This window comes from Notolepis coatsorum (assembly GCF_963971535.1).
Source record: "Notolepis coatsorum genome assembly, chromosome: 11".
NCBI classification, from domain to species: domain Eukaryota; kingdom Metazoa; phylum Chordata; class Actinopteri; order Aulopiformes; family Paralepididae; genus Notolepis; species Notolepis coatsorum.
In genome coordinates this window covers 3921065-3933353 of record NC_140175.1, presented here as the reverse complement: position 1 = coordinate 3933353, position 12289 = coordinate 3921065, and the positions used below count along the sequence as shown (strand labels likewise).

The 12289-nt window shown below is 41.2% G+C and overlaps 1 protein-coding gene across 1 annotated transcript; it reads left to right on the top strand.

Annotated features, from left to right (window-relative positions):
• The first annotated feature begins 464 nt into the window (after positions 1-464).
• On the top strand, positions 465-10920 carry ube2l3a (ubiquitin-conjugating enzyme E2L 3a). Its single transcript, XM_084324739.1, has 4 exons — positions 465-527; positions 7100-7195; positions 8085-8271; positions 9945-10920. The coding sequence occupies exons 1-4, from the start codon at positions 501-503 to the stop codon at positions 10100-10102; spliced, it is 468 nt and encodes a 155-aa protein (XP_084180865.1). The 5' UTR covers positions 465-500; the 3' UTR covers positions 10103-10920.
• The last annotated feature ends 1369 nt before the right edge of the window (positions 10921-12289 follow it).

Sequence of the window (12289 nt, the reverse complement as noted above, 5' to 3'; positions counted from 1 at the left end):
ACTGTACTGTACCCATTCTGCAATCTGTTAATAAACTTTTCAATCAATCAATCAATCAATTAAAAACTATAAGCAGCACTAAAAATAGATTAAAAAACAAGAGTAGCAAAACAGAGAAGAAAACAAAATAGGTAAACATAGGCAGCAATACAAATTTAAATAAATCAGAGTACTTAAAATCCATTTTATTATTATTATTATTATTATTATTATTATTATTATTATTATTATTATTATTATTATTATTATTATTATTATTATTATTATTATTATCTAGACTACTGTTATTATTACTTTTATTTTATTTATTATTAGTATTATTATTTATTACTATTGTGGAAATAATGTCAAAAAAATTAAAGAGACGCACACACAAACACACACACGCGCGCACACACTCACACGCACACGCCCTCCCCTCTGGATCAGGACCAGCAGGCACCGCGCGCTGCACTACCGCCTGTTCGCTGTGCATTCTGGGTCCTGACAGTAATTCCACGATGGCGGCGAGCAAGAGGCTGGCAAAGGTAACCCTCCTGATCAATGAAACAACGAGTACGATGTTAGTTAGACGTTAGCTAAACGATCTTCCGTCAACTATTGGCGAATTATTAAACAAAACAAGACATTTCCTCAAGCGTTACGACGTTCAGTTGTCGAATGAAAGAGTATAAAGTGTCGGTAGAGCGAGTCGAGCGGTTAGCCAACCGTTAGCTAGTAGTTAGCCAACAGCTCACCCGGCGGCACAGCTAGCTAAGCTAAGCTAGCCACCGAGCTAGCCGGCCGGGGCTCGCGGGCAGCAAGGCCAGGAATTAATTGGCAAACAGACTGCTATCAAAAACAAATATTATTATGTCGACGGGAGTAGCCGTAACGTTACCTAACGTTAACGGCACACTGGATTTGCTTTAGTAGACATGCGACGACTTAACGTTACAGCCCTGACACCGTGACGAAGCTAGCGAGCTAACGTTAGTTAGCCGTGAGGAGGAGGAGGCGATACAGGACTCTGTGTGGCATCATGTCGTGAGTTTGATTGATTGATTGAAAACTTTATTAACAGATTGCAGAATGGGTACATTCTGTGTCATGTCGTGAGTTTCATCATCTCGTGAGTTTAGTCAACTCATGTCGTGAGTTTCATCATGTCGTGAGTTTAGCATCATGTCGTGAGTGTCATGTCGTGAGTTACTGTCGAGTTTAGTGGAACTGAGCTTTAGGAAACAACTGACTCTGTTCGCCTTTGACAGCTTTGGCTGGTCGGTAGTTAGCTAAGTGAACGTGTTGACCAAACGCAGACACATGTCTCCAATAATGTAACTAACCCTTTCACTGCCACACGACAGAAGGTTAACCCTTTACTATCACACAACCGACGGGTGTGGCAGTGAAAGGGTTAACCCTCCGACCGTCGGTTGTGTGACAGTAAAGGGTTAACCTTCTGTCCTGTGGCAGTGAAAGGGTTAACCGGCTGTCGTGTGTGCAGCAGTGAAAGGGTTAACCTTCTGTCGTGTGGCAGTGAAAGGGTTAACCGGCTGTCCTGTGTGGCAGTGAAAGTTAGTGAAAGTTAACCCTTTCACTGCCACACACGACATCCGGTTAACCCTTTCACTGCCACACGACAGAAGGTTAACCCTTTACTATAACACAACCGACGGTCGGAGGGTTAACCCTTTCACTGCCACACGACAGAAGGTTAACCCTTTACTATCACACAACCGACGGTCGGAGGGTTAACCCTTTCACTGCCACACGACAGAAGGTTAACCCTTTACTATCACACAGCCGACGGTCGGAGGGTTAACCCTTTCACTGCCGCACACGACAGCCGGTTAATTAACCCTTTCACTGCCACACGACAGAAGGTTAACCCTTTACTATCACACAACCGACGGTCAGAGGGTTAACCCTCTTGTGTATTGTCGCAGTGAAAGGGTTAACCGTTTTTTGGCACACATGCCCTTCCTGTGCCCCGGGGGACAGTTCAGTCGGTATTTAGTGAACACGCACCACCACGACACACCTAAATCTAGCAATCAGAGAGAGAGACGTCACTGGGATGTAAAATATGGGGCGGCTCCACAGACAATGACTGGGACCATGGAATGTTTGTGTGAGCTCTTACACGAGGCGACAGGGTTCTAGCATTGCTAGAAGGTCCTGATTTGAGTGTAAAGAGCTCACAAACACTTTACGGCCTCGAAGCTCTGGGAGTGGGTGGGCGAGTTAAACGGTTGCTAAGCATTTTGCTGCAGGACTCCAGTATCGATCTTGATAAGGGTAGTTGACGTCAATGTGCATTGAAAATAGCTCAAATTGCAATATGTAAAATTATTATATATATTTTTTTAAATCTCCCATGATGTTTCTGAGATTTCTTTGTGACAGATTTACCTTTTAACACCAAAATCAACTCTGTCAACACAGTTATTGGGCATTTCCCTGTGTGTATGGTGGCTTGCCTGAGAAATATGACAACATTTGGCATTGGCTTCCTAAGCCCTATAAAGTCAGACCATTCATTGTCTATGGAGAGGCCTCATCTGCCCGTTATTGGAGGTTGTCAATTTTTGTCAAAGCTGCAACTCGTCTTAAATGTCACCGTAAATGATAAACCGATAAACCTGTCTATTATCTTAACCATATAACCATAACCACCCCCACTACTTTAAAATTAAGAATACATTATAAAACGTCCTGCCTGGCTGTGGGATCTAGCATTTACCCTTTTAAACTTGTGTTGGCATTTACTTTTATTGATACTTAAGGTAAAAGTACCCATGTAAGTTGCTTGTCCCTGGCTTTGATATGTAGCTAGCATAGTGTTGCATATTAAACCATGTAAGTTGCAGTTTATATATAATTTCTCTAACGGGTCTGAAGCATCATTTAAAACTAAATTCGTAAATTGGATGTAAGAGTTCACACAAAATCCGGACATGAAAAACTGCCACTGAGCTCGTTCAGCACCTTCTTGAGATGTGTACCAAAAATCTAAGCAAATGAATAAAGGGAAGATGATTAAACAGAATGTTTTGTAGATGGATACAGTACTGAATTCTGCCATCCGGACACATGCAATTTTAAATATTATTATAGAATATCAGGCCTATAAATGACATTATTTTATAGCCAAGTTACACATCTATTCATCGGGCCAAATCTACTCTTTCCAATGGCAGAGTTCAATTTGCATTTAGTATCACCAGGCGTGCAGCAAGAACCGTGAATGAAATCTACTGTAAATAGTTACTTTTCTATTATGGAGACTGGGCCACCATTTTGAATCGGTTTGCAAAAATGTTGCGTTCTAATTTATGCCAACGTTCCGTTTTGTGGTAAATAATCGCGAAAAATAAGAGAAATTAAATAAATGCACCCACAAGTAATTTGCTGTACAGTAGCTGGCTTGAGCAGGGTATTGTTGTTTTTCGAAATTCGGACACTCATTGAAAGCTCTGTCTGTCCTTCATCATAATGACTAATGCTGCTGATGACAAAATGGCCGCTCGCATTTATTTCCTGTCGAAATTCGCTAGCTTATGAATAATACAATTCCTAAACTGATATTTCACTAATAACACTTTAACCTATTGGTAAACAAACGTATTGCTGAAAATATACACTATGACTGCTGTTTTGACAAGGATTAGGGTATTTACGCTTGGCTACATTTGGGGGGAAAAACGTAACTTTTATTCATACAGTCTGTAGACATGGATTTATGGCGTGATGTCATGGTCCGCCGACAGACCGCTCGGGCTAAAGAGGTTAATCATCCCCTTTCCTAAACCTTAACCTGACCATAACCCTCAATTTAACCACCGGACTCAAACTAACCGTAACCATTTGAAGTCGGCTGTCGAGGTAACAAAGCTCACTAGCTAGATAGGTTAGCTCCACCATGTAGCCTAATGTTTTTGATGATGATATGCTTATCACAGCCCGTCATATTCACATAATTGAAAAACGTTCAGTGCTGATCTTGTGGTGGGTTCCTAGTTGAAAACTAGTTGCATGAGATAATTTGAACGTTCAAGTTGCATGTGTGCTAGACTTATGCTAGTTTATAGTTAGCCTAGGTCTAGTTAGCCTTGGTCTAGTTGGCCTAGGTCCAGTTGGCCTAGGTCCAGTTGGCCTAGGTCTAGTTAACCTTGGTCTAGTTAGCCTTGGTCTAGTTGGCCTAGGTCCAGTTGGCCTAGGTCTAGTTGGCCTAGGTCTAGTTAGCCTTGGTCCAGTTGGCCTAGGTCTAGTTCACCTAGGTCTAGTTCACCTAGCTCTAGTTGGCCTAGGTCTAGTTAGCCTAGGTCTAGTTAGCCTAGGTCTAGTTCACCTAGGTCTAGTTAGCCTAGGTCTAGTTCACCTAGGTCTAGTTAGTCTAGGTCTAGTTCACCTAGGTCTAGTTAGTCTAGGTCTAGTTCACCTAGGTCTAGTTAGCCTAGGTCTAGTTCACCTAGGTCCAGTTCAAGTATTTGTGGTCAGTTAATTTGCGACCAGCATGCAAATCTCGAAGTAGCCTTTGTTCTGGTGGGTCGTCCAATCAGATCAGCCAGGACAGCCACAGCGGAGAGTAGGGTGGGCCAGTGACAGAGAGCCAAAGATCATGCTGCTTATTAATACTGACTGACCTGAGTACCGGACCGGTCCAAGTCTACCTCTGGGCCCAGAACAGCTCAGCTGTCATCTGAGAACACGAGCAAACTGTCTCACGAGAGTCAGATGAGGAGGAGGAGCCCCGTCCTCTGACATAACCTCAGTCTGATTACACATTACAACTTGGGATTCAGTTGTTCTTGTTCATACATGTTCCTCTCATCTGTACTATGCAGGGTTCTGTCACCAGCATCTGTACTATGCAGGGACACCCAGGTGGCCGTGAGAGGGTTCCCAGACAAACGGGGAATGGTTTAGTTTCACTGTTTGATTCAGTAGAAGTGAGAACTTCTGATCATGCGTTTCACTTTCCCACCTAGCAGAGTCCTAATATTAGTACTTGCATCACAAATGTGTAAAAATAAATAAATAAATAGTGCTGCACTAGAACCAAAGCAGATTCTAAACTGAAACCAAAACAGATCGACAGGGAATTGAAACCGAAATTACTGCTGCAAATCATTACGGCTGAAATGAAACCTGAAGGTGTCCTCCTGACCACCAGTGATTCACTCTCTGAAAGCCTTAAAAAGTTAAATAATTCAGGAGTACAGTTGAGTAAAACATATTTTTTTCCTCATCTTGCAGCATATTTTAAGGTTTTTTAATATTAATATATATTTTGTTTTTTTAAGAATAGTAAAGGATAGGCAAAAAATAAGCATGTGCTTCAGCCTATTCTTTTTTTCATTCATCGAGTTGGGATTTTGTGTGTGAGCTTACTTTGAATATATGTACATTTGTGATTTTTTTTCTTTTTGTAATTCCACACAAGTGTGTTTTTGATTTGTTGTAAACAAAGACCGAAATAAACTATTCATTCATTCAACTTAACGACTCCACTGGAAAGTAGCGTGTTTAACACATTTAAAGTGACAGGTCGCATTGTCGACTGTTTATCATGAAGTGTGAATCGCCAGTGTTGAAATATTTCAGTGTATTCATTGAAAATTACACTTTCAGTTTGTATTAGGGCTGCACAATATATTGTTTCAGCATCGATATTGCAGTGTTAAAGGATGTTCATCCTAAGTGTAATGTTATGCTTTAAACTGGAGAACTGCGATAAACAGCCTGTAATCTCCCGGATCTCTTCTAGACGGAAAGATCAAAGTAAGCCTCTACAGATGTTGAGCATCATTTAGTAAAATGTCCGGTCTCACCAGTAATACCGGTGTTGTCGTGAGTCTGTTGTCATGAGTCATGGTGAGTCAACCGTTACCAGAGTATTAAACCCTAGTCATGGTGAGTCAACCAGAGTATTAAACCCTAGTCATGGTGAGTCAACCAGAGTATTAAACCCTAGTCATGGTGAGTCAACCAGAGTATTAAACCCTAGTCATGGTGAGTCAACCAGAGTATTAAACCCTAGTCATCATGGTGAGTCAACCAGAGTATTAAACCAACATCTCCACAGTGATTAATTCTTCCCAAATGGAGCTATTTAATTTAAAAGCTGCATACTGTATCTGGTGAAATTATTCATATTGCAATATACACCTCCCATTACTATGCAGTCCAACACGATGGAAATCGTTGTGATTTTCCATACCTAGTATATTGATATTGAAATATATTAATATTTTAGCACATCACCCAGCCCCACCTGGAACTCTACAGTTGTTATGAAGGAGACTACAAAGCAGACCGTTGTCTCCTTCCTTGGGTGATGGATAAGCAAAATGCATTATCATCCACAGCCATATTAATTAATTTGATAAGCCTCCTTTGATATATTCCTGTCATAATGCATCAGAAACGGATGGCAAAAGCTAAAGGCTAAGTTACAGCAAGTTAAGAGAAAAAGATACCATCATGGTTCACAATGTTCTGACTAGAGCCTAAATCTGCCAAGAATGAAAGGTAGAATAGTTTTATGATAGTTATATATTTTAATTAATAGCCTGCAATAAAACTGGGCACATATATTGATAGATGTGAACAAGCGATGATGATTTTTCTCTGTCTTTAGTTGTTTGCAGGTTTTCTTTGGTTACTTACACATGCACAGCATCATTGAAATGGACTGCAGAAGCACAATAGAATAGAAGTACTTTATTGATCCTGTGGGAAATTCAGCACTACAGGTCGCTCACAATAAACATTTAGCTAGTCAAAAATCTCTAACAATAAAAATAGTCATGGATATACATTCTAAAATTGTTATATACATTCTAAAATACACAGCCAAAAATATTCAGTAATGTACAGTAAAACGTACAGTAAAATATTTAAATGTATAAATGTAGATTTAAAAAGACATAGCAGGATATTTTCCATTTTATAGTGCTTTCATATCTTATCACTTTGCTATGTACAACATTGGATTACTGTAGGACCTTTTGTATACAGTTCAAATCGCATCACTACCGTTAAAGGCCAACATGTTCATATCTTTTGCATCCCTGCTTTATAACTTCAATATTACTCTTCTCTTTGGTTACAGGAACTGGAAGAAATTCGCAAATCTGGAGTGCACTATTTCCGCAACATTCTAGTGGATGAATCGAATATCCTAGCCTGGCAAGGAATCATTATTCCAGTAAGTACCATGTGATGTTCTTAACCTGTTCCACCCGTGTACATACAGAAATAAGCACAAAAAAATGCATATATATAGCGGTCAGGTGGCGTAGCAGAGATTGCGCTCGTCACCAATGCAAGAGGCTGCGGTCTCGACTCCCGGAGTTAGCATTGCTTGGGGCTGATCGCTATACTAACCTGTTTGGCTGGGTTAGGGGGAGAACAAGTCATGGGTGGGAATCTGGCGTTGTGGACAGCGACGCCTACAGGTCAGGTCTGGGCGCTTGCTCAGTGGAGGCATGACTTGATGAAGGCAGCATGACCTCCCACGCGTTACACTTCACCAATGAGAGTCCTCGCTGCCAGGTGAAAAAATAGTCACTGGCTGTCGCCGCGCGTGTCGGAGGAAGCGTGCGGATGACTTCAGGGTTCCCTTGTACCGACCGGTAGGAGAACATGCGCACAACAACCAGGTAGGGGAGGGGGGGAATTGGCACAACGACTAAATTCGGACGGGGAGAAAACAGAAAAATCGGAGAAAGAGAGAAAAAAAATAAGAAAAAAAGCATATATGATCATGGCAATAAGACGAGGCAAAAAGCAAGGGTAACAAATCAATTAAAACATGTACAACTTGATTGACAAAGGTTGGAGATCAATGTTTTGAACTCTGCAACAGAGGGGATCATCTCCAGCTTTAAGGACTGTTGGGAGTTCATTCCATGAGCAAAATGCAGATTTACCCTGTTCAGAGCAAACTCTGGGATAGATGAATGGGGCTAGGGATCCCAAATCCTGAACCCAAGCTGTTTGTGGAATAGACCTGTTCTAACTGTGGTTCCCCATCATCTTTTACTGTGTCTGTCTTTTTTAATACCTTAACGCTCCACCCTTGTCGTTCCCTCAAGGACAAAGCCCCGTACAACAAAGGTGCGTTCAGGATCGAGATCATCTTCCCCGCGGAGTACCCCTTCAAGCCCCCCAAGATCACCTTCAAGACGAAGATCTACCATCCCAACATCGACGAGAAGGGCCAGGTGTGCCTGCCTGTGATCAGTGCAGAGAACTGGAAACCAGCCACCAAGACTGACCAAGGTACTGGTGACCCACAGCAACAGCTCTCATGCACAGGGGCTGAGGGAAAGTTCAAGTTTCTTTATTAGTTGTCATACAAAAATACAGAATACTTTTATATGAAATGCTTTTTTCTGTTCTGCTCCTGAGAGTGTGATAGATAAAAATAAAATAGATAAGTATAAAATAGAAGTCAAAAGTACGTAACAAGTGTAAACAAAAGTGTTCGAACTAAAGTGTTCAATATACATATATACAATATACAATACAGAGTAGAAAAAATTTGTAACTGAGTTACAGTACAATGCAGAAATGGGATGAGGTACAACTTATGGTAAGGTGCAATGAGGTATGAGTTGTAGTGCAAATCTCTACCAATAAATATAAAGTGTGTTAAAGTGTCTAAAGTGGGTGCTACAGTGAGTTGTTTATTTAAATTGAGTGTGCGTGTGGATGTGTGTGAGTGTACTTGATGGTTTGTTACATAGTGTTATTGTCGTTGAGCATCCTGATGGCCTGGGGATAGAAGCTCCTTCTGAGTCTCTCTGTGCCGGCCATGAGACTCCGGTAGCGCTTGCCTGACCGCAGCAGTTCAAAGAGGCAGTTGTTTGGGTGGCTAGAGTCTTTGATTATTCTCTTAGCCTTACCCCTGCAACGTGGCCTTGTTTGATCCAGAATGAATCTGAGGTGGATCTGGAGGTAGCCTTCTGTGGTTACTCTCCTCACAACAAAAACAAGTGGAGGGATTGAGAGATATAGTGTGTCTGTTACTGACCAGACATATCAGTGATGGCTGTCGGACCCATGTTACTGACCACTAATTATACGGACATAACAAGTCACAAGGTCCTTGAAGTGCTTAAAGTGCTTGATTTTTTTAGGGGGGGGGAAGTCGAGGCCTGGAATTCCTTGAACAGCAAATATTTTAACAAGGTGTTTAAAAATTCCTTGAAATTCAAATCAACCATTCGCATAGACAGCTTTGTTCATCCATGATCAAATAGTTCTCAATCAAGAAATACATTTGTATATTTAAAGTGTAACTAATTGTCGGAAATTGGTTTTAACCCTTTCACTACCACACTACAGAAGGTTAACTCTTTACTATCACACTACAGACGGTTAACCGCATTCTTTCTTCTTCTTACCTGGGCCGTTACTACAGAATGCAGTCAGACAATGGAAACGATACTGCCCCCAGCAATTCCTGTAGTGCATTGCAGTTACAAATGAACATTTGCGTCTTGATTTTTAGTATAAATAGTATGATTTAGTTATATTATAATACAATTAAAATAATAACATTTTATAGAATAATACATTATATAGATAAATGTGTGTATAAATGAATGAACGTAAAACATGCAATTTAACCGATGGATACACAAAATGTATTTATTTATGTTAATTTAATTGTGTTGATGTTTCCATTTCTGCAAAATAAATATGTACATTCTGTTTGGTTTGGTTTGGTAAACATTGCAATTAGTCTATCAGTGTGTACTGTATGTGTGTATAGGGGCAGGTATAATAAGAATTTCTTCTTCCCGTTCCTTTCGGCCATGGAGTTTAGTGGAGCATATAAATATGTACTGTTGGACTGTAATAATTCCATGTATGAATAATAAAAAAAATGAAATGCTTTAACTCTGCGACTGAACCCGTTCTGAATCCCTCTGGTCTCCTCCCTCCAGTGATCCAGTCGCTGCTCGCCCTGGTGAACGACCCCCAGCCCGAGCACCCTCTGAGGGCGGACCTGGCCGAGGAATATTCCAAGGACCGTAACAAATTCTTTAAGAATGCAGAGGAGTTTACAAAGAAACACGGCGAGGTGCGACCACCAATGGACTGAGAGCGACATGAGAGCGTGACCTTCCTCCAACCTCCTCGTCTTCCCTTCCATAGCCCCCCCCCCCCCCCCCCCCCCCAGAAACGCCCTGTACATGCATACACGCATCGTTCTAGCCCCCCCCACCCCACCCACCCACCCCCTCTCCCCCCACTCGGAGGGGTACGTCTCTTGTTTCACTCTGCAGTGGAAGCGGAACTGTCTTGGTGAACAGACTCTCGCCTCTAAGTGTCGGCTTGTGGCCCGTTACTAACTTTCTACTGATTTCTTAAATTATAAAAAGAGGAGGGGGAAAAAATACAAAAAATTAAAATAAATGAAATGCTAAATTGGTCTGAGAGAGACGGCAGCCTGGTCCGGAGCGGCAGGGAGAGGAAGAGGAAGATTTCTTCTCGTGGTTCCAGATGTTCTTAGATCTACTTCTTAGATCTTTGTTTTGAAAGTTACCATTACAATGTTCTATATATCATTGTTAATCCTTTTGTCCCCCCTCTGAGTTTGTAACAATAACCCAATAGCAGCAACGGTGTTTAGATAACTATTATCACATTAGCCCTTTCACTGCCACGTGATAGAAGGTTAACCCTTTACTACTATCATAGTAAAGGGTTAACCTTATGTCACGTGGCAGTGAAAGGGTTATAAGGGTCTGGCGGTGCGTGGCGGAATGTTTCTTTCTTTTTTCTTTTTATTATTATTATTCCTTTTGTTTTTCTTGTTGCTTAAGTTGCACTTTACTCTGCGGAACTAGCCTTTAAGTTCACCATAAATGAGTTTGTCACCAATACAACGTTTCAGATGTTATAAAAATGGAAATAACATTCATGTGTCATTTTAAATTAAGTCTTAATGTTGTATTTTGAGATGAAAGATCTTTTCTATCCATGCAGTATTATAGACCTCTGTGTGGCTTCGTTCACACTGCAGGTGGAGCGGCCAAAATCAGATTTTCTTTGCTCATACCTACGTGACTCGGACGACGGTGTGTGAATGGCACTAATCTCATGGAATCTCATCTTTTCAATTCCGATTTGGGCAACTTTTATTTGTAGTCTTAAAATCAGAGACTGGTCTGATTTCTTAATACATTTAGTTTGCAACGCAACCTTAGTCTGAACAGTCGGGCGACTTTCACATCACTCTAGATTCACTCACATTCGTCACACTTCTTTACATCAATCATCTTTATTGTTCATTTGCGCACACGGGTCAGTTCAGGAGCGTGACCAGTTCACACTGCAATCTGATATTGGCCACATTTAAAAAAAAAAATCAATCAATAATAATGTGAACAGCCAAACGCAAACAATCTGAATTAAATGGTAAATGAGAGCTAAATGAATTGGAGCACCATGGCTTGCAGTGTAAACGCAGCTCATGGTGGACTGGCCTCCCAGAGAAACAGTCTGTCGTCTCTTCTGAGTCGACAGGTTCATATGGTTTTACTGAAGCCTCGCATCTCCTGTCTTTCTTGTGCGTCAGTCATGCATTCATTTCTTTGACGAACAAGATCTTCAACTCGTACCACTCATCTATTATGTCGTCATGGTGATGTGGCACCATTATATACAGACTAGACGGACCTGGGCCAAAAATAGATGTATTTTTTAAAATTTCATCCAATACCTTTAGATATTACCACGTTAGCCGTTGGATTCTATCTTGTGTGTTGTGTGTACAGAAAATATATTCTGATCATGCCTTTTTCATAGGTGAGTTTAAAAAATATGAAGAGTTGGAGGAAATATGAGGAACACGTTTCATACATATCTCACGAGTATTTGTTTAGTTTATGGTTTAGTGTATTCCTCAGAGCGAGAGTATCCTGGCGTTGTCTGTTCACCGCTTCTCCTCTGAAACGTATGCGTCTTGGGTCTCCTGAAAGTTGCTATATAAATTTAAGATATTATTATTATAAAGCAAGGGTAATGGCCGCCCTACAGGTGTTTGTAGAGTCGACGGCAGTGGCTAGATTTGGAGACGTGTTTCCTTGCAGTTCTCCGAGATCTTATTCTACTTATAACCTTATGCCAACTGGTGATTTTATTTGTGTTACTTACACTCAGACACGTTGAAGGTTATCCCTGTACATCGGTGAGCTCTGTGCCGACCTCCAAGGCCACCGCGTCGTCTGACCGCTGCCTTCATGAAGGACCCCTAACGTCACGGAAACCCTGGAGGGATTCATGA

Excerpts from the sequence above, each read along its gene's own strand:
- ube2l3a (XM_084324739.1), top strand. The coding sequence starts at position 501 with ATGGCGGCGAGCAAGAGGCTGGCAAAG. Across the intron at positions 528-7,099 it reads CGAGCAAGAGGCTGGCAAAG|GAACTGGAAGAAATTCGCAA; the intron begins GTAACCCTCCTG and ends CTTTGGTTACAG. Across the intron at positions 8,272-9,944 it reads AGCCACCAAGACTGACCAAG|TGATCCAGTCGCTGCTCGCC; the intron begins GTACTGGTGACC and ends TCCTCCCTCCAG.